At 30.3% G+C, this 27013-nt stretch overlaps 1 protein-coding gene across 6 annotated transcripts in view; it reads right to left on the bottom strand.

Annotated features, from left to right (window-relative positions):
- Positions 1–259: 259 nt before the first annotated feature.
- The window catches only part of LOC143255004 (stAR-related lipid transfer protein 3-like), a 51960-nt gene continuing 25206 nt past the window's right edge, over positions 260–27013 (bottom strand). For all 6 annotated transcript variants that reach the window (XM_076509988.1, XM_076509992.1, XM_076509989.1 and 3 more), the window contains 9 exons: positions 26387–26528; positions 24510–24602; positions 21239–21327; positions 13265–13414; positions 11999–12094; positions 11475–11551; positions 10730–10834; positions 5145–5238; positions 260–3222 (listed from right to left, as the gene is read on the bottom strand). In XM_076509988.1, coding sequence (XP_076366103.1) covers positions 3106–3222; positions 5145–5238; positions 10730–10834; positions 11475–11551; positions 11999–12094; positions 13265–13414; positions 21239–21327; positions 24510–24602; positions 26387–26528 — 963 coding nt within the window. In that variant the 3' untranslated portion in view covers positions 260–3105. The remainder of the gene's footprint in view (positions 3223–5144; positions 5239–10729; positions 10835–11474; positions 11552–11998; positions 12095–13264; positions 13415–21238; positions 21328–24509; positions 24603–26386; positions 26529–27013) is intronic.

The raw sequence follows: 27013 nt of genomic DNA, 5'->3' as shown, positions 1-27013 counted from the left end.
ATATGTACTAAAAGTAATGCTTCAGCTGATAAAACGAATAGTGAAATTTAGTAATAAGAGATTTGGGACATATAATTCTTAAGAAAGGTAATTAATTATATTTTAAATTAATTCTGAAAACTATGTATTCATGTTTGTATTGTTTCTTTTAGAAATCTAAGTTGTGCTGTTTTTGTAAACATTTATCTTTCTTCTTGATTGTCACTAAACTTCTTCCAATTCCTGTAAGTGACTGCATATTCCTTGTGCCTTTAAATAAACACTATTTGTAACTGGTTTATTTTAGAACAGAAATGCTCTTTAGAGTCCTACAAAAGAATTTCCCACTTAAATTATATATTTATAAAACATTGCTTAAAACTGATTGGAACCTGTATATCTTAGTTACTAGTCAAATCAGTGTATTTAAGCTTTAAAAGAAGAAAAATACAAAACAAAAAATAATAGCAATAGCATGACTTATGGTGAAAAGAAAATAACATGTAAAATTAATCTTCAATTTATCAGGCCAATACATATACTAACCAGAAACTGAAATGTTAGGTATTATAGTTTTTAAATATGTACTGAGTATAGAAACAAGATTCATACAAAGATCGATAAAGTTTAATATGTTGAAACAAATCACGAGTCTTGTATACATTAATTGTGTAATTAATTTACTTCAAACTTATACCACAGTCATGGACAAAACCCAGACCTTTTTAATGTTACAGTCCATCTGTGTCTCTTTTAAAACAGATACTATAAATAGGATTATTTTATATACTCTTTCTTCTGTATCATTTTTAATTATACTTTTTTTAAAGTAGTCTATTTTAACCCACGAGAAAGTGTTGGGTTGAGGAGAGGAGTTTAGGCAGATTCAAGAATTACAAATTTGATTATTTTGTATATATATATTACTTATGTAGTTAACCCTATTTCTCTTTAAAAGATCACTTTTGTTCTCAACAGTAACATAAGAAATCACTGAGTTTTCTCTTTCAAATTAATAGCATTTAAAAGAAAGCTTTAAAGTCTTAAAAACACAGTTTAAATGCAATCAAGACATGAACTTTTACCTCTCAGACAGAAGTAAGTTACAGCTACAAGAATATTTTGTTACAAATGTTTGATATGCCTTATTGAACCACAGACTATGACTTTTATATTATTAAAACAGAAATGACAACACAAATACCTACAAGTCATCTGATATATATCAAATGGAATAAAGAAGTATGCCCTCCTCAAACACGTACTGGAACCAGTATAATTAAACCAATAATGAAATAGTTAAAGTATCATTCCTAGTTTGAATAGATTATAAACCAAACAGATAAATTTTCACTGTCATTTCAAGATTATTCGATTAGAAACCCTGAAAATCAAAATATACTGAATGATACTCATTAATGAAAATAGAAGTCTAGAGAATAAAATTTAAGAAAAACTCCCAAATTCTGAACGACTATATATCCTAATATTAACAAAGTCTTCACTGGGATAGCTGTTTATGTCACACTTTTAATATATTTCCTAATCATTGCTACATGTCCCAAAAAAGACATGAACTTCACTGAAGAAATTGTTTTCAAGTTACACTTTTAATATCTTGGTGCAAATTTAAACCTGGTTAATGTTACTTTCAGATCATTGAAACTTTGCTCAAAAGAGAAATTTTATGAATTAAACAGACACTAATTGCAAAACTTGTTTTAAAGCTCTTAGAACACTGCGAAAACATAAAACATTCCACAATTTTTTCTTTGTATTTCTCATTTGAATCATTAACAAATAATTATTAAAAAAAACGAGTATTTTAATATGGTGAAACAAAATTTTATATTTAGCAAGAAGTAATCGAGGCAGTGAACAATATATCAATTTTCTAGAACATTTCTTTCAAAAAGTTACAACAAACAACAAAAATATGAGTTTTACAGATGTAAAAAGTTGCTGAAAATATTGCTTGGAATTTACATGTTACACAACAAAACTAAAAATGAGAGATGTAAAAAGTTGCTGAAAATATTGCTTGGAATTTACATGTTACACAACAAAACTACAAAAAACGTTAGAATCTATTAAAATAATGGTTTATATTCTTATGAATATCAAACAGAAAAAAATTCCATTAAAACACAACTCTATCATTGAGATATAATTATGAGCAAACATAGTGTAATCAAATAACTAAATTAAGAAAAGAAATTCAAACTCAATATTTTGATGTACACTATATAAAATTCTTAATATTTAACGAGTTTTTCCTACCAATATGGCAAACTGATTGAATATGTTTTTAATGATCTCTATAACCATAAAAAACATCAAAATGTTAATATAGTGTTGGAAAAAAAGTAATTATATCTTTAAAATGTATATGAAATTTTAATCACAGATTTGAAAAAGTTTACGGCATAATTCACCTTAACCTACACACAAAAGCATGCTAATACTTGAAGTCCTGGTCTCTGAATACTTAAGACATAAATCTAGGCTTACATGAGGCTAAAAAGTTACAGGATGGGTCAGGATCAAAGAGAACATACTGAACTGAATGTTTAAAAATATAGTTCATAACTTCAAAAATCATTTTCAAACAAATACAAAATTTTATATGGTAAAAATCAGTTAATTTCCTAACACTGAGTCTTTGGTCCAAGGAAAAATATTTCTTTTATAAATGTCTCAATTTATTCGTACAAGTAAGATGGATTACAACAGTTTGTTCTTTCTTTTATACCTTAAGAGATGCTTAACTTTCACTTCTTTGTATACACAGAATATTTACTTCTGAAATGATCCATGACAATCCCATACTCAGTTTTTTTCAATATAAAGATATTTTAGAAAAATTATAATTATCACCTAATCTTTAATAAAAGTTTTCTTACATCATAAATCTAAGACACAAAATTACTGAATACTTTGTATCCTATTCTTTGTGCATTGCTGAGATCCCTGCATCAATTCTAAATAAATCACTCCTATGTACATGGTTTCCCAGTTATTTTTATGCATTTCATTTCCTGCACATCTAATTAATTCATTTACTAGTAACACAGAATTAGATGAAGTTTCTCCTTGAATTCAATATCACAGTAATTTTTCTTTCATTCACTCTTCACCAACATTTGTTGTATTCAGATGTTTTGCAAAACTTCTTAAGTGCTTAATATAATCAAGCATTACAGATGCCATAGTCTGGTCAATCAAATACTGAGGAAGCCAACCCTGGAATAAAAAATACAGTGTTTAAAATATGACTTGCAAACTGAGTCATCTAGCAAACAAATTAAAGGCCAATTACGGTAGTCTGCAATATACTACAGTTGTCTACACTTGAATGAACAAGTCAGCCGATTAGCAAAAATTACAAACTTAGTTCTGCATTGTCCTAAAACAAATATCACACTAGGATGTTCATTGGCAGATAGAAGGTTGTGATTTTATCAAGGAATTTCAAGAGAAAACATAAATCATATTGTATAATATGCCCTTAGTTACTAATTTTACAGAATCTGCACTATCTGAGTTTGCTGTCCCAAAATGTGAAAAAATGTAAATGGTAAAAAGAAACAGAGCATTATCAAAATGTTTTCAGTAGTAATCCTTTATTGGTTGTAGGTTTACCAGTGATTATAAGGAACTTGCTTATTGGTAAGCAGTGTGTATAATCTTGAAGATTACACTTCCTGAAATCAGAATATGAGTCAATTAATACTGAGGAAGCCAACCCTGGATATAAAAATACTTTACATATGATAAGGTCTGGTCAGTTACATACTGAGAAAGACAACCATGGAAAAAAAAAAATTTATAGATGACAAAGTTGAGTCAGTTACATACTAAGGAAGTCAATCCTGGAATAAAAAAATGATAAACTGAAAATTAAAAAACAACAACAACATTATTTAAAAGTTGAAAGAAACCAGTTCTTCTTATCAAGACAAGTAGTTTATCACTGTTTGAGTAAACAAAACAACAAAAATTGGAATATAACTGATTCTTATATATTTAGCAAAAATAAATATTTCATTTTAGAGATAAGTTAATGAGAACTTAAAACAGTATTCCAAAGTTGTATTACAAATATGAGCATTTTTTGGTAGCATAGGTATGCAATTGTTTTATTCTCTTAAAGTTTTTACGTTCCACAGTAATACCTATATGCTGAATCCAAAAATATCTAATTTTCTTCATCATGTACAGAATTTTCACAAAATATCATAACACTATACATAAAAGAAAGACCAAAATGCATAGTTTTGGGACTAAAAGATGTTGATTTCACAAAAAAATCAGAATAAATGAGAATGAAAATTTGACATTTACGTTCTTCTCTTTTCTTCAATGTGTATTTTTTGTCAACAGATGTAATAATTAAATATGTTCATCATGGTAAACAAAATAATAATTTGATCTAAGTAAGAGTTTTTTACTCCTGATTTGTATAAAATTGTTAAATAATAGAAACAATGTTATTTTTGAAATCCACATAGTTGAATTATAGAAAATCTGTTATTAAAACCAAAACAACTTTTATGAAGTTTAAATTTAAAAGTTTGTTTGTAATCACAGATTTCATGTTTGGTTACGTGGCTGAAATTATTGTTTACAACAAGAATTAAAAAAAGATGAAGGTTAGAATGATGGCTGAAGGATAGTTTTAGTAAACTAAAAAATAATTAAATTTGTACAGACATATTTTGTGAGTTACTGCCCTACATTTTGATTAGTACATTATAACACTCTTTCGATGCAAGTTTAAGATAAGAATGTAAATATAGGATATTGTATACACAAGTACACATCAAGAGTCTAGCAGTACTTACAACTGTAATCATTTTGAGATTAATTACCTATTTATTTCTGAATGTAATAAGTTTTAGTAAGTTTATGGAATCAATACTTTAAACTTAAATGAGACATTACTTTTTAATCATTTGAAAGTCTCCAAAGTCACTTAAGGAGCACAAGCCATAACAGTAAATGCCATAGAGTCAGTTTTTACCAGATAAAGAAAGTAAAAACTATTTTATTTCAAAAAACACAAATGCTAAACATTTCAGTATAGCCTGAAAACTATGAAAGAAATGTAGTTCCAAATTAATCAAATACTAAATTAGATGAATAAGATAGCATAAGATATATACCTTTAGATTTGTATTTGCTAGCCACTGTAGGTGACATTTGTTATTACTTCCATCCACTGGAGTAAATACATAAACACTTGGTCCATGTTCCCCTCTGTTCAATAAAAAGTAAAAAGGATGTTTAATATTTTTGATGTTTAAATTTTGAAAAACTTAAAAACTGATTTTTAAAACTGTATAACAAGTACTGACAGTAAAAAGTACATTTTAAAATAGTTGGATATTTCAGAAAATCTTTTAAACCCAAATTAAAAACTATTCAAAAAAATGCTAATTGTATCCTCATGAAATTTAAAACTTATTTCCAAATTAATAAGTTAAGTAGTCAAACAATGATTTATTGATGTTGGAACATTGGTATGTCTTCTTTAGGTATGATCTGTAACTAATCAAAGTTTATAATAAGTACAAAAAAAAAAAAAAAAACATACAAGGGTTTTATGTAAAAGATATGATGTAACCAAGTAACAGGGTTTTAGAGAAAAGTTAAGGCTAGCTAAGCATACAACCAGGAAATAAACATTGTCAAATATGGTTCATTTGCTAGTGTCATTATCACAGTTTAATGAGATATTGTTTGCTTTGAAGACTTCTCATTTTGAAACAATCTTTTTGTTTTTTTAGTTTTTGGTTGGTGTAATAGAAAATTTTTATTCTGAATTATTTTGTGACCTGTTTCAAATTGATGACATTTTAAGGCAGGTAACTTAAACTCACCTCTGCACATGACCTTAGTGTTCTTAAATCTTATTTCTTCTACATCAACCCAAAACTAAAAAGGAAACATTCTTTATAAACTGTGAAAAAGCATCAGAGCAAGCAGTCTCTTACTAAACTGTGTCAATTTCCTAACAATTTCAACCATGTTTGGTTATTTTTACTCATCACTTGACCAGCCTTGGCTGTTATCTATAATTCTGTTACCTGGTGACATCATTTCTTTTATATTAACCTTTTTACTACAGGCTTGATATACACAAGTTCATTTACATATTTGCACAAATTATTTTAATAAATCTGTATCTTCACAAAATTTGGTAGACTTTAAGTAAAGATTACAAGTATTTTGTATATTAAAAACAAAAGATTTTTTTATAAAATATTTTTACTAAAGATTTGTTTGTGATAACAGAGTTTGTTTTGTTAATAGTCTGAGTACAAAGTGATTTTATGTTATGATTAAAAAAACTATTTTTCGTCTCAGAAATCCCAAACATTATTTGCATAATCTCTAAAACCTCCTAAACACATTTCAAATGTTTGTTTTCAGTAAAACTTTATATTTTATGCTATTTTCTATACTTTAACTATGTGAGATCTGTCACTTGACCAATCTTGTAACCATCATAAATTAGAAAATAAATATAAATTACACTTTTTTTGTGCAAGCATGACTACACATTATAACATGAAAATACAAATGTTTAAGTCTCATAATGCAATATATTTACATATATATTTATTGTTTTTTATTATACCAAACTTCCAGTCATACCTAGCTAACATTACATAACTTGCATTGACATAGTGCATGTGCACTCGTGTTAAGTATCCAGTAATATAACTGACCATTAGTCTTCCTCCATCTTGGATGAGTTTTAGTGGACTAGTATTTTGTAAAATACAATCACATTTCAATTATACATTTATATATATATATATACAAGTGCACAGGTTATTACTATTTAGAAATAAATTATTAAACTTATTTTTCTTAAAATATAGAACAATACATCAAAAAGTAAAGTAAAGAAAACACTTATTTCTTCTCACTACAGCCTTTGTGTTTGGTTGCTGTTGAACATAGATTGCTAAACCTTTTAAAATTTCACACATGGAGGATATCAAACAGAATTGTTTGGTTTAAATACATATAAAGTTGAAAAACCAGAAAAATTACAAATAACTACGCTGATATAGAATTCCACTATAATTTATTAAGCTTAGTAACTAAGGTGAATTTAGGTGTAAAAAATATTAAACTTTGAATAGACTAAAGACACAATCCACCTCATTGAAATCTTGGATTGAAAGAATGAAGGAGCCTTTTCAAAGATCAAAATGGCTGAGAAAACTACGCTGGAGATATTCTAAGCTGTTAATTGGTAATTCACACGTCATATATTGAAGTGTATGTAAGGGACTGTTTCCAAAAATAGAAAGAGGTGAATGGGGCCACTGGGTTTGATTCAGTACATAAGCTTATCTCACCAAAATAAAAAGATATGAGGTTCTCATTTTATATTCTAGCTTTATAATATTAGTAATTTAAGTTTCTAATCTTAAAGAAACTATAGACTTAGTATTTTGATATCACAAAATCTAATTTTAAATAGTGCTGCATTCAACATACCACACAACTCACTAAAATTTATATTTAGGTGTATTCTTTTAATATTTACTTTTAAATTAAGAAACTAACTCATATATAATATTAAAGTTTGAATTATAATCTACAATTTGATTCTAAACTTATTGACATAAATTCATAAAATAGTAGTTCAATAAACTTTTGAATGCAAGTCAACAAACATGATGATGTAGCCTTTGACCCATGTTCCATTGCAGAAGAGTTAAACCCTTGTGTGTATTTTGTACTTGTGTATCTATATGTACTCGTAATCACTTAGTTACAGATCACACCTGAAAAAACAGAACAATATTCCATCAATAAATCATTTCATTACACTTATAAAATGTTGTTTCCCTATTTATCATTATATTAGCATAATATGCTTTCTTACTCAAATAAATTATTTCCTAATTATTTTACTCAACATAAAGAGTTAAAAATTATTACTTCTCAGAAAAGCTGTCTCTAATTTTATACTGCAGAGGAAATGTAACTAGCCAATAACACTTATTATTAACTATTTGGGCTACTCCAATTGGATGACTGAATTTAACAGTCACTTTTATAGTGTACTTTCAGCCCCAAAGTGTGGAGCATGATTTTGCAGAAAAGGACATGAATTACCATCTGAAGTACTAAGACACACTGGATTCTTATGTAATCCAAGCTTTGAAAATTAAACATTTTTTCTCACCTTGCAAAAAATGAAAAAATAAAATAAATTTTTTGTTATTATTTTATGATTTTTATATATATATTTTTAAATACAACAAAAAATAGTTTGGGTTTTGCATATCAATTTAATACTTCATATTGTTTTTATGCCTATAATTAAAATAAGTAGATAGTTTTTGTTATAAAATGAGGAAAAATCATCTTTGGTACTCAAAGGTTTAGTTGGCTGGTTTTGGATTTCACACAAAGCTACACAAAGGCTATCTCTACTAGATGACCCTAATTTAGCAGTGATAGACTAGAGGGAAGGCAGCTAGTCAACACCACCAACTGCCACCTCACTCTTGGGCTACACTCTTACCAACAAAAAGTGAGACACATTATAATACTCTCAAACTGAAAGGATGAGCAAGTTCAATGTAACATGGATTAAACTGATGACATTCAGACTGCAAGTTAAGCATCCTAATCACCAGGCCTGATACCCAACGAGCTTCTCATTATACCACAAAGTGGTCACACATGACATTTGTAGGAAGAACCATGAAGTAAATCATTCTATTTAATATTTTAAAAAGGTACATTTCATTCACCATTTTAAATTATAAATGTGTTATGACAGTACAAGTCAATATCCTTTAGTGAAAGTAAAACTGCTATTTTAAAGATTACATGGCTTAACTTTAAATCTTACATTTGCACAGGCAGCACACAAGTAAATGTAATAAAATTGGTGTTTAAATGTCTGCTCAGAGAGACACAACACACTAACACAGAAGGTTGGGTACATTATGTTAAAATGATGTGCAATTCACATGAAAATCACAGCTGATATAAAATTGTAGTGGAATAGACTGTATTAAAACTATATTTTGACAGTGCTTGTCTTTTCATAAGTAGTGTGATACCATTAAAAACTGATTGCTTTTACAGTGGGTGCATAACAACCTTCTACCCTTTCCAAAGCAAAATATTCATAATGATAAGTTCTGATGAGGGCCTTATTGTTTCAAGACATGGACATGAATTTTAATTAACAGCATTAGAAAACATTGGATCAACTTGGGGCACCAGAATCATGCAGAAAGAAAAATGTAAAGATTCATAGACCAACAATTGCAACAAAGTGCAGCATGTTGTAACAGGTGAGACTCCACAAACACAAAACTCAGTGGCAACAGCTCTCCAGATCCCTCAGACAACAGTACATGAAATATATCCAAGATAGACCCCTGTATAAGAAACAAGCAAAAGAGGTCAAAGGTACACAAGTTGTTTCCACTAAATATATTAAACCATCGTATATTTCAGACAAGTTAAAGAATGAAACAGAAATTCAAACTATTCTATGTGAAAATATACCAGTCAAGTTACTTATGAATTTCTGTATGATAAGAACATTTAAATACACACTGTGAACTGTCATCTTGTACACTAGATACATTACAAAAAATGAAGAAGTGTTGTTCTTCTGATATGATAGCCTTGTAATGGAGTCTTTGCCAAAGTTATTATCAATGAAGAAAAAGTAACCAAACATGGCAACCAGCAGCAGCCATACTTAGTTGTAAGCAGTTGTGCAGAATACATTAAGGGCACCTCTTTGACCACTTCTCCATACAAATGTAGTATGATTACTTACAGAAGGTCAATGGTGTCCATCCAGTTATATACCTACTGATTTAACTGAAAAAAATTATTAAAATCTATTTATAGAAAATAAAGCCACATAACTTCCTAACTGTATTATCATATATCCACATATACAAAAAGAACCCATCAATATGACAAACTGAAATATGGTAGGAAATTACTTCAAATGCACTTAAGTACCAGTTAGGCAAAGTGGTCCCTGTGTAAAGCACAGCCTGAACACACTATATGGTCACCAGTGATGGTGTCATCTACTGTACCAATATAGTGAGTATCCAACATATCTTAATATCACACACTTAACCCTCTTATATATAGTATTTGTTGAAAACACTATGACTAGTGAACTATTTGGTTCTTTTTAAAAGGGGAGATTTATAGTTTTAATACATTTTCTCAAAACCAAATTAGAGGTCAGGAAAAACAAAATTATTATGTATCAAAACCTGTTTTTATTTTCACTTTTTTTATACATTCAAACTTAAGTGACAGCAATTCATTAGAGAAAAAAATAACTTTTCTGTAGACTGAATTTTAATAAAATTTTAATTTTCTCATGAAAGTCAATTTAACTTTTATATTTGATAGTTAAATGTTATGAATACATCTGCAGTTATAAGAACTTGATGCAAAGGTTTACCATGTTAGTGATTTACAATCTGCAACTACAGTTTATTATCTTTAACTACATATTATCAAGTTATTCCTTTATATTTACAATGTAATTATATATTTTACCCAAATGACCTAACATAAAAACACTTTTATATAAAAGATATAAAAATTTTTAAAATATACAAAATTGAGCTTTAAATAAAAAATGCTTAAAATAATAATTTTAAAAAATAAAACAGAGTGAAATTAATCAAATATTTAAACCTTTCTCGTTTTATAACATCATTACCTGACACAGTTGGTTTGTGGAGGCATAGCAGGATGCGTTACAGACACCATGCCATTGATAATAGAACCACCTCGATACTGCAGCATTCTAACTGCAACAAAATCCCTGTTAAACAAAAGTCAATTGTCTCTGGAGAAGATTCATTTCAAGTTACTTTCTGCAGATAAGACTTTTCATATAGGAATACAACACAATGAAAAAATTAAGATCCATAGTAATAATCCAGTAACATACATAACCATATTCAACTATCCATAGAGACAATCCAGTATCATCCATAACCACATTTAACTATTCTAAACACTTTAAAATAGAGGCATTGGTAGACACTGGCATGTGCAGTCTATGCCTTATTTCTCTTGGTATCTTGAAAAGTAAGAACAGAAAACTATGACTGATATCATAATAAAACGTACAAAATTCCCACACCTCTGGGCCTAAGCTCCAAACATTTTTAAACACCTAGCAACACCTCTGCTCTAGTAATATGAAATATTTTTAAAAGTTTAGATCATATATTTTAAATTCAACTTGTTTGTCAACTGAAATATTTTCTTCAGTTGGTTTTTTTAAAATTTTCATTTGTATTAAATTAATTTTCATATCATTGCTCATACAGACATTGAGCTTTTCTGCTCAAATGTTATTTCAATTTGAATTGATGATTTGAAGACAAAAAGCAAACAAAATCTACACATGCACATAAACTGATTTATTTCAATACCTTTACAAGAACTAACACTACCTGCAGGAGACGATGCCTCCAACTCCCTCTGCAACAACATAGATAATATCTGTGTGACTGTCAATTTTCTGAAGAACCTAAAAGTTATCAACAAGTAATATTGAGAGGTTTATTTTTGTCTCTTGGATATTATGATTTTATTAACATTGTTATTAACATTGTTTTAATGTAACAAGGATGTAACAAAGCTGAATTATCTTACATGATTTCAAATTTATTATATTATACACATAAACAAAATAAAAATCATGAAAAGAAGGTAAACATTTCCAACAAACATTCTTTATTCCCTGAAATCATCTCAAGACAGCTACTTGTAACTCAATAATTTGATTTTGACATAATTCTTAGAATGATTTTAATGGATCTTTAAAAAAAAAAACGTTTATCTGAACATTATCTACATTTCATTTAATACACTGCTTACAGTAATTTAACTAAAACTTTTTATCAACAATGAAGTTACAGTATATAAGAGGTAGTTGTCATTGAAAAATCTTATATACACAAGGTAACTGAAATACCTTGACTGTTTTAATTGTTGGGTTCCAATTTGACACATTCTCAACATTGTAGAAAAGTTCTTCAACCACTATTGGAGGTGTTATCTTTACTTTGCCCTTTAAAAGAAAGATAAGTTTACAAAAAACTTTGATAAGCTTTTAATATTTTCTTAGACAGAAAATCTATTGAAATGCATCTAGATAGTAAGGTGAATGTGCATTTGCAAGACAGATAATAACCAAGTATTATCATTATTATTATAGTTGGTGTGAATAAAAATCCATTTTGACAATTTTCTTAGTACCAAGCAAATAATATGATACAAATTGCATTATACGATGAAACTTTGTAGAATGGATGACAACTGCCTGTTGTGGAGACACAAGTGTAGAGGACAACATTTCAAAAGTCTTCTGCCTTTAGTCTTCAGAAAATGAAAGGTAGAAAACTTTCAAAACATTGTCCTCTACACTTGTGTTTCTACAACAGGCAGTTGTCATCCATTCTACAAAGTTTCATCATGAATACTTTATCTAAACAATCTATCAAAGCATTATATGATTTTTACTGACCTACAATGGCAGAAATAATTCTTTTCTCAATAAGTTTGAAATATTCTTTTAACAGAATACAATCTGATCATGGAAAAAAAAAAATCACTAAACATAAATTCATAATCCGGTCTTTTTGTTTTTCTAACTATGTTGATGAAGAACATTTAAATATTTTCATTTTAAAAGTTTATTTTAATATAACTTGTGAGTTAGTAGTTATAATTCATTCTATATCTTGCTATTTGAGAACAGAAAATACATTTAATTTCTATGGGGAAAATGTTAAAACAAAAATATTGCATTTACATTTCAACAATGTAAAGAACATAATAAATATAATGCCCTAATACAATTAAAATAAAGAGGTAATTTGACCAACTTTATCAAAATCTAGCTATTTGCAAAGATGTACTGATGACAATGTATCTATACAATGTTAATGACATCACTATTTCATTAAAGAGAAACCAGTAAAAAAAAAAAATCAATAAATATCCCACAGAACAATTTAAAAAATAGCTGCTGACTAAAGCATTTCTCAAAATTTTAATATATACCTAACAGATGGTGAAAACATACAAAGTACCAAAACCACATTTAGCCTGGACACCTACACAAATATCAAAAACAGAAATAAACAAAGTAATTACCTAATTTGTTTCCATAATTCACAAAACTTATATACATATAAAGTCATGATTAAAACAGTATAGTCACTTTGTAAATGCTCACCACAAACTTGAAGATTTTGCCATACTTTGAAATTTCTCGGCTTTGGATAATATCTTCGCCTATGAGCTTCTCTGTCCTCCAATTTCCAGTAGTAATAATCTCCAAAGCCTCTTTTATGGCTTCCTCTACTTTTGTTTTGTATTCAATTGCCTAAAGTTTAATAATTAATGGCTTTTGTTATTTTGTAAAGAAAATACAGCTGATATAGTGTACACAATGTCACTATAAAAACAAAATATAATTCACTTAAAACATGAAAATAATTTTACATTTATCATTTGTAAGAGCTTTTTCTATAATTTTAAGGTGAAATACACACAAAAAGAACAAATCAAGTGAAAATAATTATAACATCAAATTATAAGTTTTTCTAAAACTTTATCACTCACAAATTTGTGCATGTGAGTCTGTTTAATGTGGTTTACAATGGTATTACATGGTTGGACATTCACAGGTTTTCCAACTGTTTGAGACATGAGAATGTTGGATTCAAATAAGTAGTTCCAAACCTTCACATATCAAAACAAACAAGTAATACAACACCAACCTTTCTTACTTTTGCTGTGGTTCTTTACTATTAGCAGAAAATATAAAAGACTGTGTATAAAATAAACATTTTATATACCATATATTTATGCATCATGTACTGTAAATGAACTGGGAATGCAGGAAGAATAAGCCAAACTGGTAAGGTGGCTAATCCAACCTGTGAGAGGTTGTGCAGAACATCTCTTGGAGAGGAAGAGTTCCAATGAATAAATCAATGAAAATGAAAAGGAGCCATATGTGCAACACAACACCTGAGAAAAAGTGTAAAGCAGCATTCTGTCCCAATCTGAACAGGACTAAAATGAGAATCTGAAAGTGTTGGAAAGAAACCATTGCCTTTCAAGCCTCCAATATCATGGAAAGAACTACAACTGGGATATACAAGAACATAGGTACAATAAAAATCCTTCAAGGGCAAAAACAATTGACCTACAATGACTGCATTCAAAGAAAAGAATAAAATACATCTTATGTGATAAACAGTAAAGGCAACAGTTCAAATGAAATTGGGTAAAAGCATGGAGAATAACAATGAAGTTCTATTCAGAAAGGAACATAAGGCAAGGAGGATGAAGTATTCAGCCACAGGGAGATGGTCTGAGAAAACAAACACTGCAAGAATAGGACAAACAAAACATGTTGGACAAAGCCTCAAAATATCCAGAAATGGAAGAACTATTGTCAAAGAGACATGTAAACAAATTTGAAAAACAAAAGAATACTAGGACAGGAAGGAAGGTAATCTGTGATGTAGAGGCAAATGGCAAAAAGCATTCCATATTTTTGTTATACACCATTATAGACCAAGAGCATATTGAAAGGGAAAGGGTAGAAGCAACACACTTGTATAATCCAAATTGCATTGCAAATAACTCGACAAAAACCATGTGTAAAGCCACAGTGTGGTGACTGAGGTTGATGAAGAGTAGATTAGGAAACAGGTAGAGGTAATAAAGATGCAAACTGAAGGAAGATGAGGAATGGAAACCAGGATTGAGCTGGCCAAAAACTCAATAAGAAGGATATGACATGAAGCAGATAGGATAAAAACTTAGGTGAAAATGCATTTAGGAAGATACACATACAGGTAAAGTTAGACCAATCCCAACCAAAAGCATTCACTGCTATAGCTAGGGACTGCAAAGGGAAAGTTTGGAACTGATAATGTGTAGCAAATGCCTCCAAAAGAGGGGTATTTCACACTAGTTACTTGACTAACAGAACTTTCTGGAGTCTAGAGACGACTCCATGGGATAGATTTTGTCTGGATGAAATAATCTGCAAAATGAATTAAAGCACCCTGAAGAAGACACACAAAAAAGCATCTATGATTGGAATTGGCCAAAAATTGTAGTTCCAACATTAACTGGTGTCTCCTTGTCAACTGATACAAGAGAAAACTGTTAGAATGGATCATGGTTATATTACCTCATATTAAAGGTAGGAAATGATTCAAAACTCAATGAACAGCAAGGAGACCTAAAACACTGATTTGCATAACTACCTCAACAGAAGAACAATGACCTGCAATTTCATTAAATCCATAATGGCTTCTCAACTTGTAAGAGAAACATATGTAAGAAGATGCAATTTGGGCTGCAGAGGTGGAAGAGAAATGCCAATCATGGTGTTGTCCCTGTTGAACCAGAAGGGAAGAATCAAGTCAGAATTGAACTGGGAAGAAGGATGACTGAACCACAAACTCTACTGACTATAAATGAAGAGGAAAAATATATTCCCAAGTGAAAAAATTATTGGATCTGGATAAGCCATCCCACTAGTTGTTTCTAAAAGGAGCAATTGAGTGCACTCATGAGCAGCATGTTAGGCTGAAGCTTAGAAAAACTTATCCTTCATGTAAGAATGGGAAATGCAAACCTTAGTTATGACTTAGTTGAACAAAGGCTGCAATCACCAAACAGAACACATAGGATGGAAACAAAACAGTGAGAAAATAAGAATGATTGCATAAGCATCTGGACATTGCCATCATCATCCAAAAACTGGTAGTAAATACTAGCTGAAGTGTGCAGGAGGGCTTCATGGGAAAATGATGAAGGTCAAAGAAAATAGTTAAATGTTACACATCTTTAACTGGGTGTTGTTAGTCATCTTGAGAAATATAAATCAGGAATAAAATCCTGGAGAAATATGACTGACCACTGCTATAGTGTCCTGAAGTAGAGAAGAAGACAGTAACTGGGGATAAAAGAGGAAGGCAAAGGAATTGAAGGGGTGAAGCTTATGCCAACACCAAAAGCACCCAAAAAAAAAACAAGGTGAAATTATAACAGAGGTGAACAAACATGAACAAACATACTCTCACCATGCTTGAACCAATAGGACAGACACCAGTAATGTTGATGTTGTGGAATTCGGTGATAGGCAAAAAACTCAATTAGAAAAGGAAAGGCATAGGCAAATATCTTCTATCCCCAATGCCAATGATTTTGACATTTTTCAAAACTAACTACCTTAAACGTGATACCAACAGCAGGTCTTGTAGGCAGATGCCTGTTAATTAACAAAATCTTCTTATCCAGAAGAACCCAACATTTTAGAAACCATGTCTGAAGGGAAAAGGTTGAGGAGGGTAAATGCACTAATGTAGGAAATATAAGTAAAAGAATATCATGAATAACCATGCAGGAGAGTGAATAACTGCAGAAAGTAAACGAATGTAGAATAGGCAATGGAAGAGTGTGGTAAGGTTTAAATGGAGGTAATACATTTGGGCATGGAAAAACCTCATAGAAAAAGAAGAACCTAACATCATATATGAATCAAAAACTCCAACAGCTGGAGGTCTAAATACTGAAAATCAGCATGATGATATACCAAAATATAGGTATCAGAAGTCCAAAGGTGAGAAGGCATGCCCCCTAAATGCAACTGCACCAAAAACTGGTCAGCAGAGATCCTGATACCTGGGAGAAGGAAGAAAAACTAGGGATTCTGAGGGAAAGGATTAATGTAGGGGGAAGTAGAATAATAATATGAAACAGGGGATACAAATAAAAATTTGGCATACCTGTAGCATCACCTCCACGAAGGCTAAAGAAGGCCTGGGAGTGTCCCCAGTCATAAATCACAATTGCACAGCCCAGAAAAAAGGCTACCTAAATCGTCTTCAACATGCCCAAATTTACTAGAAAAGGAAATGTCAGGTTTGAGCTCAAAAGACACAGACTGTCACATGATGGGCTTTAAATCCTAATCAAAAACAGAAACTTCTTCAGCTGAAAACACAGGGCCTGATGTTTGAGACACAGCACAGGAAAATGCTGTGGTGGTATAAAATTCAGAATATATGTTCAACTGGCATAAAGTTTGAAATTAATAAATTACAGTTATCTCATAACTGTAAAAAAATATACAACAACAACTAGTAAGTAAACAGTTGGACAAAAACATAAGAAAATGTTAGAAACAGAAATTTGAGCATGTCTTAATACTACTGCACCAACTTGAGAAGTGATTATTGTGATTTACAGTACAGAGGGAGTCAGTCACCAGGAGGTTGGGCTGTTGTATGCTGCAATGCAGCTATACAATATGTAAACACGTAATGTCACATGGCAGACTTAAGGCAATAACAAACTGCACATACAAAGAGCAGCAGAAATTGAGGGAATCTATTATGTGAGAGATGTTTCATAAATTACTACTAACCACACCACTTTATTGACTATATCAACACAGATAGTTTACATTCTGCTCTATCTAATGGTACTGAGCGAATTTCACTAACAGCTGTTCAGACTAAATGTTGTGAACTCACAAGAGGATGGAAATGAGGCATTGTAGTAATAAAAGCTCAATCAGAGAGGAGAAAATCATGAAAGAAATAAGAGTTGAATAATTATATTCTCAAGAGATGATAATTTATTTACAAGTAAAGACCTACGTTTTGGGATGAGCAACATTATTCTATAAATCTATAAACACATTGTTTAGTCTTCAAACCTATATAAAAATGTATGTTTGAGTATTTTTAAAAATTTTCCTTTACACATTTCATTAAACTAACATAATGGTAAGATATCAATTCTAAAATATTTTTTGAAAGAATTAGAATTATTATTTTCACTTAACTTTTAAAATATGATACACAGTTGTGCATTCGATACTTAAAAGGCATCTTCCAGTCTGGATAGAGTTAAAATATTAGCATCAAGCTTTGGTACAATAACAAAGCAGCCCCATTCTAATATAAATAAGTAGGAACAATCCTCGTCTCATCTGTTGCACAATATTCCAAATGTGGTTTAAACAATTACATAGGCAATGATCTTATACCCTCTTCAGACTTGTATTCAATATTTCTGTATATATGACTTAAAATCTTATTTTGACCTGTAATCAGCAACAGCAGCTTGCTCGGATGACTGAAAAAACTGAATAACCAAACCTTAAAATCTTTGTCTTCCATAACACTATTAAGATTATTTCCATCAAAATTATACGTATGACTCAAATTATGATAACTCAAAAAGCACTATCTTGCATTTATTATAATTTAAATCTTCACTTATTTGCCCAACTCACTAAGTGATCTAAATCCTTTTGTAAGACAACAACATCCTCTTCACAACCAGCAACACACAAGACGTATCACCAACTTATCATTTCTTTCTCTATTTCATTGATATAAATAAAAAAGATCAATGTTACTAATATTAGGCTTTATGTTACTCTACTCATGACATTAATCAGTTTGACTGAGCTCCATTTATAACAACCCTTTGCTTTCTTCCATCTAGCCACTTTTCTATTCAATAAACAAACTTACCCACACACCAAAAAAAGATCATTATGTGGGACTTTGTCATATGATTTATGAAAATACAGATACATCAAGTTCACACACTTACTCTTATCTACATGAGTGATAATCTTTTCAAGAAGTATCAGATTATTAAGGCAAGATTTTCTCTTAGTGAAAAGATGTTTACTATCCAACAAAATTGTAAAATTTGTTAAATAACTTTGCAAAGTACCTTTTATCAAACTTTCAGAAATTTTTCTCATTACTGATGCAAAATTAATACATGTACTTTAATTACTGCAACAATTTTTAACACCCTAACATTAATCAACTTCCAATCCTCTTGCAACTGCCCACAGTTTAAGGACTTTAAAAAAATGGTAGTAAGTAGCTAATGTATCCAATGTAAGCTCCCTTCAAAACCCTTATGGAAAGTTAATATTTTCCTAAATTGAAAATATATTGTTAATTATACTCATCTCTTTTCACACTTATAGCTTTATCTTTGACCGTCTAGGCACTGGTCTTATTTTTTTTTTACTTGCTCCAGTCTTTTACACCCCACTCAATTTCCCTTGATAATATGTCTTGTGGTAACCTCCACCTATGTCTTGTGCACTCATAGATAAGCACCTCATTCAGATAATTTTAACACTTTTTTAGGAAATGATAATATCCCAGTTTGTAACACTAGCTCTTAGTGGGAAGAAAGGGTGGTAGAGTATCAGTGGATGTATTATTGGAAATACATTTTTCAATTTAGGAAAATGTTAACTTTCAAAATATACTTACCACTTCTCCAACTTACCATCATAGTGAAAAATGCAACATAGATTGAAGAATGATTAACTTGTGAACATTGGAGAATCTAGGCATTCATGGAGACAAAGAAGATTGATGCTGGACTACAAACTCCTGTTTTAATAAACACAACAACTAATAGGAATAAAATTCTGTAAAACTAGCCTAACACTCTCACTAACCTTAAATCAACTAAGCACACATGTAATCCAAAAACCAAGTTCCAAATCCTAAATGAATTGTAGGTTGGGTGGATAATATTGGGAAATATGTGAACTAAATAATCAAATTGTGACCTAAGGACTTGCAGAGCTTCTGGACTGATGGGTAAGGTTATCACACATCCAGAAAATCTTGAAACTGAATTTCTAGAGTACCTGAAGGTATATAATAATCACCAACACTGCTAGTGATCCAACTAAATAGTAGAACCTTGAATACAAATAGAATCTATTCTTAGTACCAATGTACTGAGAAGCTCATGTCAGGAATCAGTACTCACAAATAGAGGTGGAACTATGAACCATCTGTAGGAGGTAATGAAATTAGAGACTACAATAAATGGAATATAAAAGCTGAATATTGAACAAACATACATACTAACTATGGATCCAGCTCATCCTCAATGAAACTGGTGATCCTGAGAGTCTTCTAACAAAGAGATTTAAAAGGAAATGAAATACTGAAGGTGAACTGTAAGTCAGTAAATTTACTCTGTCCCATCAGGGGATATAGACCTAAATATATGAACTACAAATCCTGCCTTAGAACCCTGAAATTTGAGGAGCAGAAATTATTTAAGAGTTGGGAAAATGTCTCTACCTGGTGGTGGTAGGCAAAATCATGAAGTTCCAACAATTTGTCGGATAAGGTATAACTGTCACCTCATGCAACTAAGAATTAAACCTTTCAGCATCTACCACAATTTCCAAGTATGAAGAAAAAACTTTGCTCCCAGACTTCTCAACCTTCTTGGGAGGTAAGGTGTTTTGTAAGAGCAAAGCAACTGCAGGCCATCTGCCACATTCACCTTAAAGAATCAAACCCCAGCACTGCAAGTTTTTAAACTTACCAATGACTCACAGAGGGTTGAAAATCTAACAGGTCAACAGAAGGCACTGAAAAAAAGTGAATTCAAAGACTCCAAAATGTTAAGGATTTCCCTGAAATGCAGTCTAAAAGCTCCCCCAAGGACCACCTACAGAAATGGATATGTGTCCATCTCCCTGTGAATAATATTAATAACAATCTCAACAGAGGATAACTCTTTCCCAGTTGTTGTGTGATGTTAGATATTAGAGATGGGAAAAGAGACCCAGCTGGGCTCCGTTCTGGAAATAACCACCTGGGAATTCATATTATGATCAGCTTCATAATTGGAAAAGTTTTTTTATTTTTTATTATTATTATGAAATGTACTAGATAACATAATAATATTGAAAGGATCAGCAAACAATAATAATGCTGGGAAACCTGTTAGTGCTAAAATAACCTGAATGAGATGTATGTACTGTGTATATATGTAGTATATGTGATGCTCTTCAGTAACATCACAAGACATACATCACTAAGAGCAATTGAGTGAGGTATAAAAGACTGGAGCAAGTAAGAAATAATCAGACTAATGCTTAGATTTGCAAAGATGAAACCCTGACAGTAAACTAATAGCTATAAGTGTGGATGGGTGGTGGGTAGATGTATAATGTTTTGGAATATCATCTGACTCTTTAACATTCTCATAAAGAAAACAGGTGGGATGATATTAGTCAATGCTAACCAATAAAGTAATAATATTAGGGACATACTCAATGGAAACTTAAAAAATAAAACAGAAAAAGACAAACACAATATTCTACCTGAGGTGTAAGTTCTGTAAGTGGACCACACAGAGGCTCTGTGTCACATTCCTCTATTTCTTCTTCATCTATGTCCCCTACTGTACTACCTGGAAAAATTACAAAGAGCAGGTGTAGTTTGAAATGTCTTTTTAACATATAAACCAAATAACAAAAGGTTTTGTTTGAATTTTGTGTAAAGCTACACAACGGCTATCTGATGATAGACTAGAGGTAAGGTAACTATCCTTTCCTAATTTAGCATTGATAGGCTAGAGCGAAGACAGCTGGTCATCACCATTCACCACCAATTCTTGGGCTACTCTTTTACCAATGAATAGTGGGACTGACCATCACATTATAATGTCCCCATGGCTGAAAGGGTGAGCAAAGTTATGGTGGGATGGAGATTCTAACCTGCAACCCTCAGATTGTGAGTTGAGCACCCTAACCACCTGGCCATGCTGCTTCTAAAAATAGAGAAAGGGGAGCCTAATCACACATTGCATGTTCATATATACACACACACACACAGTTTTACTGTCATGAATTTTCCTCAAAATAGTTTTGACATAAACTAAGTATTAATCCTTTCATACCTAGCAATGCATTGGCACTATTTATTTAACAAATTAACTATAATATGAGAAAAAGGTAAGTTTAGACCAATGATAACTTCAGAACCAACCAGTGTAAATGTTAATGACCATTTTATAATTTTCAGCTTTATGTGTTATTTTAATGTATCATTTTCATTGTTAAACATAGGTATTAAAGATAATAATAAAAGAGAAAAGATATTGTCATGAAATAATGTAAAGATTCAACTAATTAATAGCAGCTAATTAAAAGTGATAAATCTCTTTATAGCTTCTGATCTGTGCTATTTCATAACCAAATAAACAACACTTTATGAATGACAGAAAAGTATAAAAACATTTTTAACACCTTTTATTTGTAAAAATAAAGAAAAGAAATGAAAATAATTTTACTTGTAGGTAAATATATACGATATTTTAAAAATTTCCAAAATTGGGAAACATTATGTATTTCTAAAAGTTTGATTTATATTCAAGCTTAAATTTTTGTTTCAATGCTCTCAAATTAATGGCCAAAAGCAACTTTAGTCACCTCCATCAACCCAAACTCTTACACACCACGAGAAAATTATTTAATGGAATTATTTCAATGTAGTAGGTAAATATAAATTTTCAACATAAATCTTAACCAGTATCTACTAATGACACTTTAAATAAATTTTGTTTCAGTTATTAACCCTACAAAGACAGACTTAATTAATTTGCTGACCTTCTAACCTCCACGTAATCATGAAATTATACATACTTTTGTAAAATTTGTAAAACTTTTTGTCATCATTACAAGTAATTGTACAGAAAAATCAGATTTTTAATAGAATATCTTTACTGAAGATTTTTCTGTGAATTTATGTAGCCCTTAAGGAGTCAGTCCAAGTAAAAGGTGATTTTCACACTAGGAATAAAAATGCTTCTTTCCACCTACCAGTTTGGATATATCATTAAATAACTTTTAAAACCTTCTAAATGAATATTAGGTTTTGCTTCAGTACAACTTGTTCAAGTCTTTAGTCTAAACACATACCTAAACCCTCCTTGCATACTACTGGTTTTGACCAATGAAATTAAATAATAATGTTTTATGTAGTTTAAAATATACTCTTTTTATTGGTTATAAAGATATACAATAGCAACATCAGAGAGGATTGTAGATATGTTTTTTTAAAGAAAGAGGATATGGGAGGACTATGTCATGTATGTTTAACAAATACAGTGGTATCTCACTCAATCAAGACCTTGAAATTTTATATTCTGGTTTGTCAATATCTAGTGTGTGTGTGTGTGTGTTTGTTTTTTTTCAATTAGTTCAACAATCTGAAACATTTATGAAATAATAGAGAAATTCATAAATAATAATTTGAAACATGCTTCTGTAGTACTCGAGTCAGGAGTGAAGGATATGATTTTATCAAACATTTACTTTTGAAATTAAAACCTGCATAACCTCAACATTTGAATTACAAAAATATATTACAATTCCATGTTTATTCACAGACATTTATAAGAAGTGGGTAGGTCCAAGTTCACATCATAAACTTTTACAAAGTTACGTTAAAAATTTAATTCAATTACTTTGTTATTAATGTATAAGCTTTGCATCAAAATGTAGTTAATAAATCAAATGCTAATATGACACGAGTTTTAAGTTTTTAATTTTATAAGAAAGTTGTTGTTTTTTAAATTCTCAACCTTCTATAGCAGGAGAAATGTAACATTCACTCTTACCTCTTCTAATACATTTAACACCCCTCTTTCTGAAGAATAGAATTAACGTACGTTACTCATTATAATATAGATACTACTAAGGCAAAGGCTAGATTTTATAGCCTTCAATCTTATTTGTTTAGAAGGTCATAAACTAGAAAATGAGATCCCCTTGCAACACCCACTTGTTATGTACTTTCTTTCACAAACTGCCAATAATTCTGATGTCTTACACTACATCATTTATAACTAATAAACATGTTTTAATCTATTGATTGACATACAATACAAAGCTGTTTTCAGTACTGAGTAATGTCAACTTTCCTTTCACTTTGAAAGTTTATCTCACTGTATTCAAATCAAGTAAAAAAGGGAAATAATTTACATTTCTCTAGTCCTAATTAGAAACACAATACAATTACAGTAGTTATAGGACATTGTTTCTTCAAGCATGTAATTATTCTCTGTTCTAAGGTTTATTACTTACATAAATAAAAATTTAGTGTACTAGTACCATTAACATAAGAAAATAGACTTAAATTTCATCAGCAACTGACACCAAGGAGGTCAAAGTTAAGTATTATACTTCTTGTTTTTCCTGTACATTCTTTGTTCATAGTTATAAAAGTAACTAGAATGTAAAGTTGAAAAATTATTAGGTTAGGTTAAATAAGGTAATAAAAAAAATCATGATGTACACTTCTATAATTCTACTAATTATGTATCAATCAGTTGAAATGTTACATTTTTCAATATGGTAACATGAAATTTATGTTTGCTAAGTGAATGACATACTGAGTGATGGGATTATTAAGTAGACAAAGTGTAACAGGATGATAACTAAGTACAAACAGATGTAAACAGAAATTTTAGGTACACTTACCATTTCTAGCAGTGTAATCAAATATTGAACTAATAAAAATCATAAGCTGTTTGAATGAACTATCACTCTCATTTATTCTTTGACACAAATAATATTCAAAACAAACTACCTGGTGGTGAATAAAAAGTACCGTCTTCACTGAAGGCATGAGATGCTGACACATATGGTGGAATAAATGGTGTGTGTTCATTCACACACCTGGCTGAAAAGTAGAACAGCACATATATGGTTATATCAGATACCACTGACAGGCCAATTTGTTGAGTGTTCTACTAACAGGAATATTATACAATCAAATACAAAATTCTAGTACGGGTAACAGTCTTAATTTGTCCTTTTCACTGCAAAATCTGCACTAACAAAAAAAAAAAGATTTTGGTTGTCATACATTACATAGGTGAAATACATTGTCCAATTATCCATGTTAAAAACTGTGCAAAGTCATACAGAACATTCCTGATTTGGGTGTGTATCAAAATGCATAGATTTCATAACCAACAAGATGGGCCAAAACATTTAATTCTTAAATAAAAGATGAATAATTTATCTGTAAATTACTCTGATATATTCACTTATCCTAAATGTCCTGTGGTGTATATCTATAAATTACTCCAACATATTCACTTCTTATTTAATATCCTGTGGTGCATATCTATAAATTACTCTGACATATTCACTTCTTCCTTGATGTTCTGTGGTGTATATCTATAAATTACTCTGATATATTCACCTATTTCTTGATGTCCTACTGTATAGATCTGTAAATTACTCTGATATATTCACCTCTTCTCTAATGTCATACAAATTTAATCTTATCAATTACATTGTGCTGGTTTGGTATGTTAAATTATACATATTTTCCATCAGAACATTTGTTAATTTCCTTGGAACAATAACCATATTTCACTATATATCAAATTTATTAGCTGTTGAATCACATTTACTTTTTAATCTCTAGATGAAACAGAATAATAAGCCTCTACTGTAACACTTTTTTGATGATTAAAATTATGGTTTATTTCAAAGTGTTAGATTCTTGCCCTTGCATAAGGATTTTGTTATTTTCATCCAAGATTAAGAGAGATTTCAGTAAAACTACACATCAGTTGACAGGTTGATGATCTATCCAAACAGTTTATGCTTTTAAATAAAATCACTACACTTAATTCATGTGTTTAGTAACGAAAAGAACTCAATAAATCAAAAAAGATATACAAATCCAAAATTCATGTAGACTGCTTAATAAAATGTAAAATAAAAATTATACATTTACCTAATCTTTCAGCTAAATTTCAATAACTGCCTTTTTAATGTTCTTTCATAATCACAATATAAACACTATTTATACAGTTTTATTAATTTCAAAAAGTATTATATTTATTTTCTTACAAGTCTCATATAAGAAAATTAAAATTAGAGTTAACTACAGGCCTTATACTCTCAGAAATTGCAATTTCATAAACCCACGTTCCCTGAAAGCACAAATAAGATAGAAAAACAAGTGTTATTAGATGGTACAGAGAAATTATCTTTTAGATGTTATCACCAGTGTTGGAGAGAGCAGTAAATTACTCAACAAATATTAATTACAAAACAAATTTGTAATATAAGAATAACAATTCAATACACAATGTTCTTATTACCACAAGCATGAAAACCAGACTGTATTTAAACAAAAGCATATACAACATTTAAGTAACAATACAGTAATCCCATGCAACATTTAGATGTCTAAAATGCTTTTTTAAAATTGTCATAACTTTTACGTTAAAGCAAAAAATAGTAATATTTTTCCAGGAATTGATTGCTTTTGAACAAAACCACATTGGGCTTTTTCCACTATAGGGAATTAAACCCAAGATTTGTAAGTTTGAAGACTTGCCATTATCACAATTGGGACTTCTAGTAGAGGCATTGAAAACTAGTAATAAAACTCATCATAATGAAGATCAAATTATATAAGTAATATAATGACTGACAGCTTACCAAGCAATACTGATGCCTTCTCTTCACTTGGCACTACTCTGAAGTCTAGAAACCATGCTTCAGCCCAGGACAAAACAAAGGAAGCAATCAACAAAACCACAACTGCAGAATATGGTGTTTGACTTTGGCTTGATGCATCCCACTAATAGCACAAAATACTCACTAAATGACAACATAAACGATCTTTAACATATGAAAATTAAGTATCTGTTAACAAATATTTAACCCCTACACTCTACAGAATGTTAACAAACTGGCATGAATAACTTATAGATTTTTGAATTTTCTAAAATTTTGGTTAATATTACAGTTTGTTTGTTATTAAGCACAAAGCTTGATTGATTGATTGATTTAGTGTTTTATGGCACAAAGCAGCGAGGCTATCTGCGCCAGACATTCGGTAAAAATGTAAAAAAAATAAAAAATAAATAAATGTAGTAATAGACATAAATGGAAATGAAGGTAAAACAAAAAAGTATAAAACCAATGTTGACACCTAGTCTACAATGTTAAGATAGAAGGCAGAGTATAAGAAGATTGTAAGGTATTTACTCTAGCAAAAAGGTAATGATCATAACCCGCCAGGAAGACTAACAGGTAAGTTCAAGAACCACCGTCAGTCACCTG

Source organism: Tachypleus tridentatus, chromosome 7, assembly GCF_004210375.1.
Source record: "Tachypleus tridentatus isolate NWPU-2018 chromosome 7, ASM421037v1, whole genome shotgun sequence".
Classification (NCBI taxonomy): domain Eukaryota; kingdom Metazoa; phylum Arthropoda; class Merostomata; order Xiphosura; family Limulidae; genus Tachypleus; species Tachypleus tridentatus.
The sequence above is the reverse complement of the archived record's forward strand: the minus strand, read 5'-3'. Positions and strand labels throughout refer to the sequence as shown.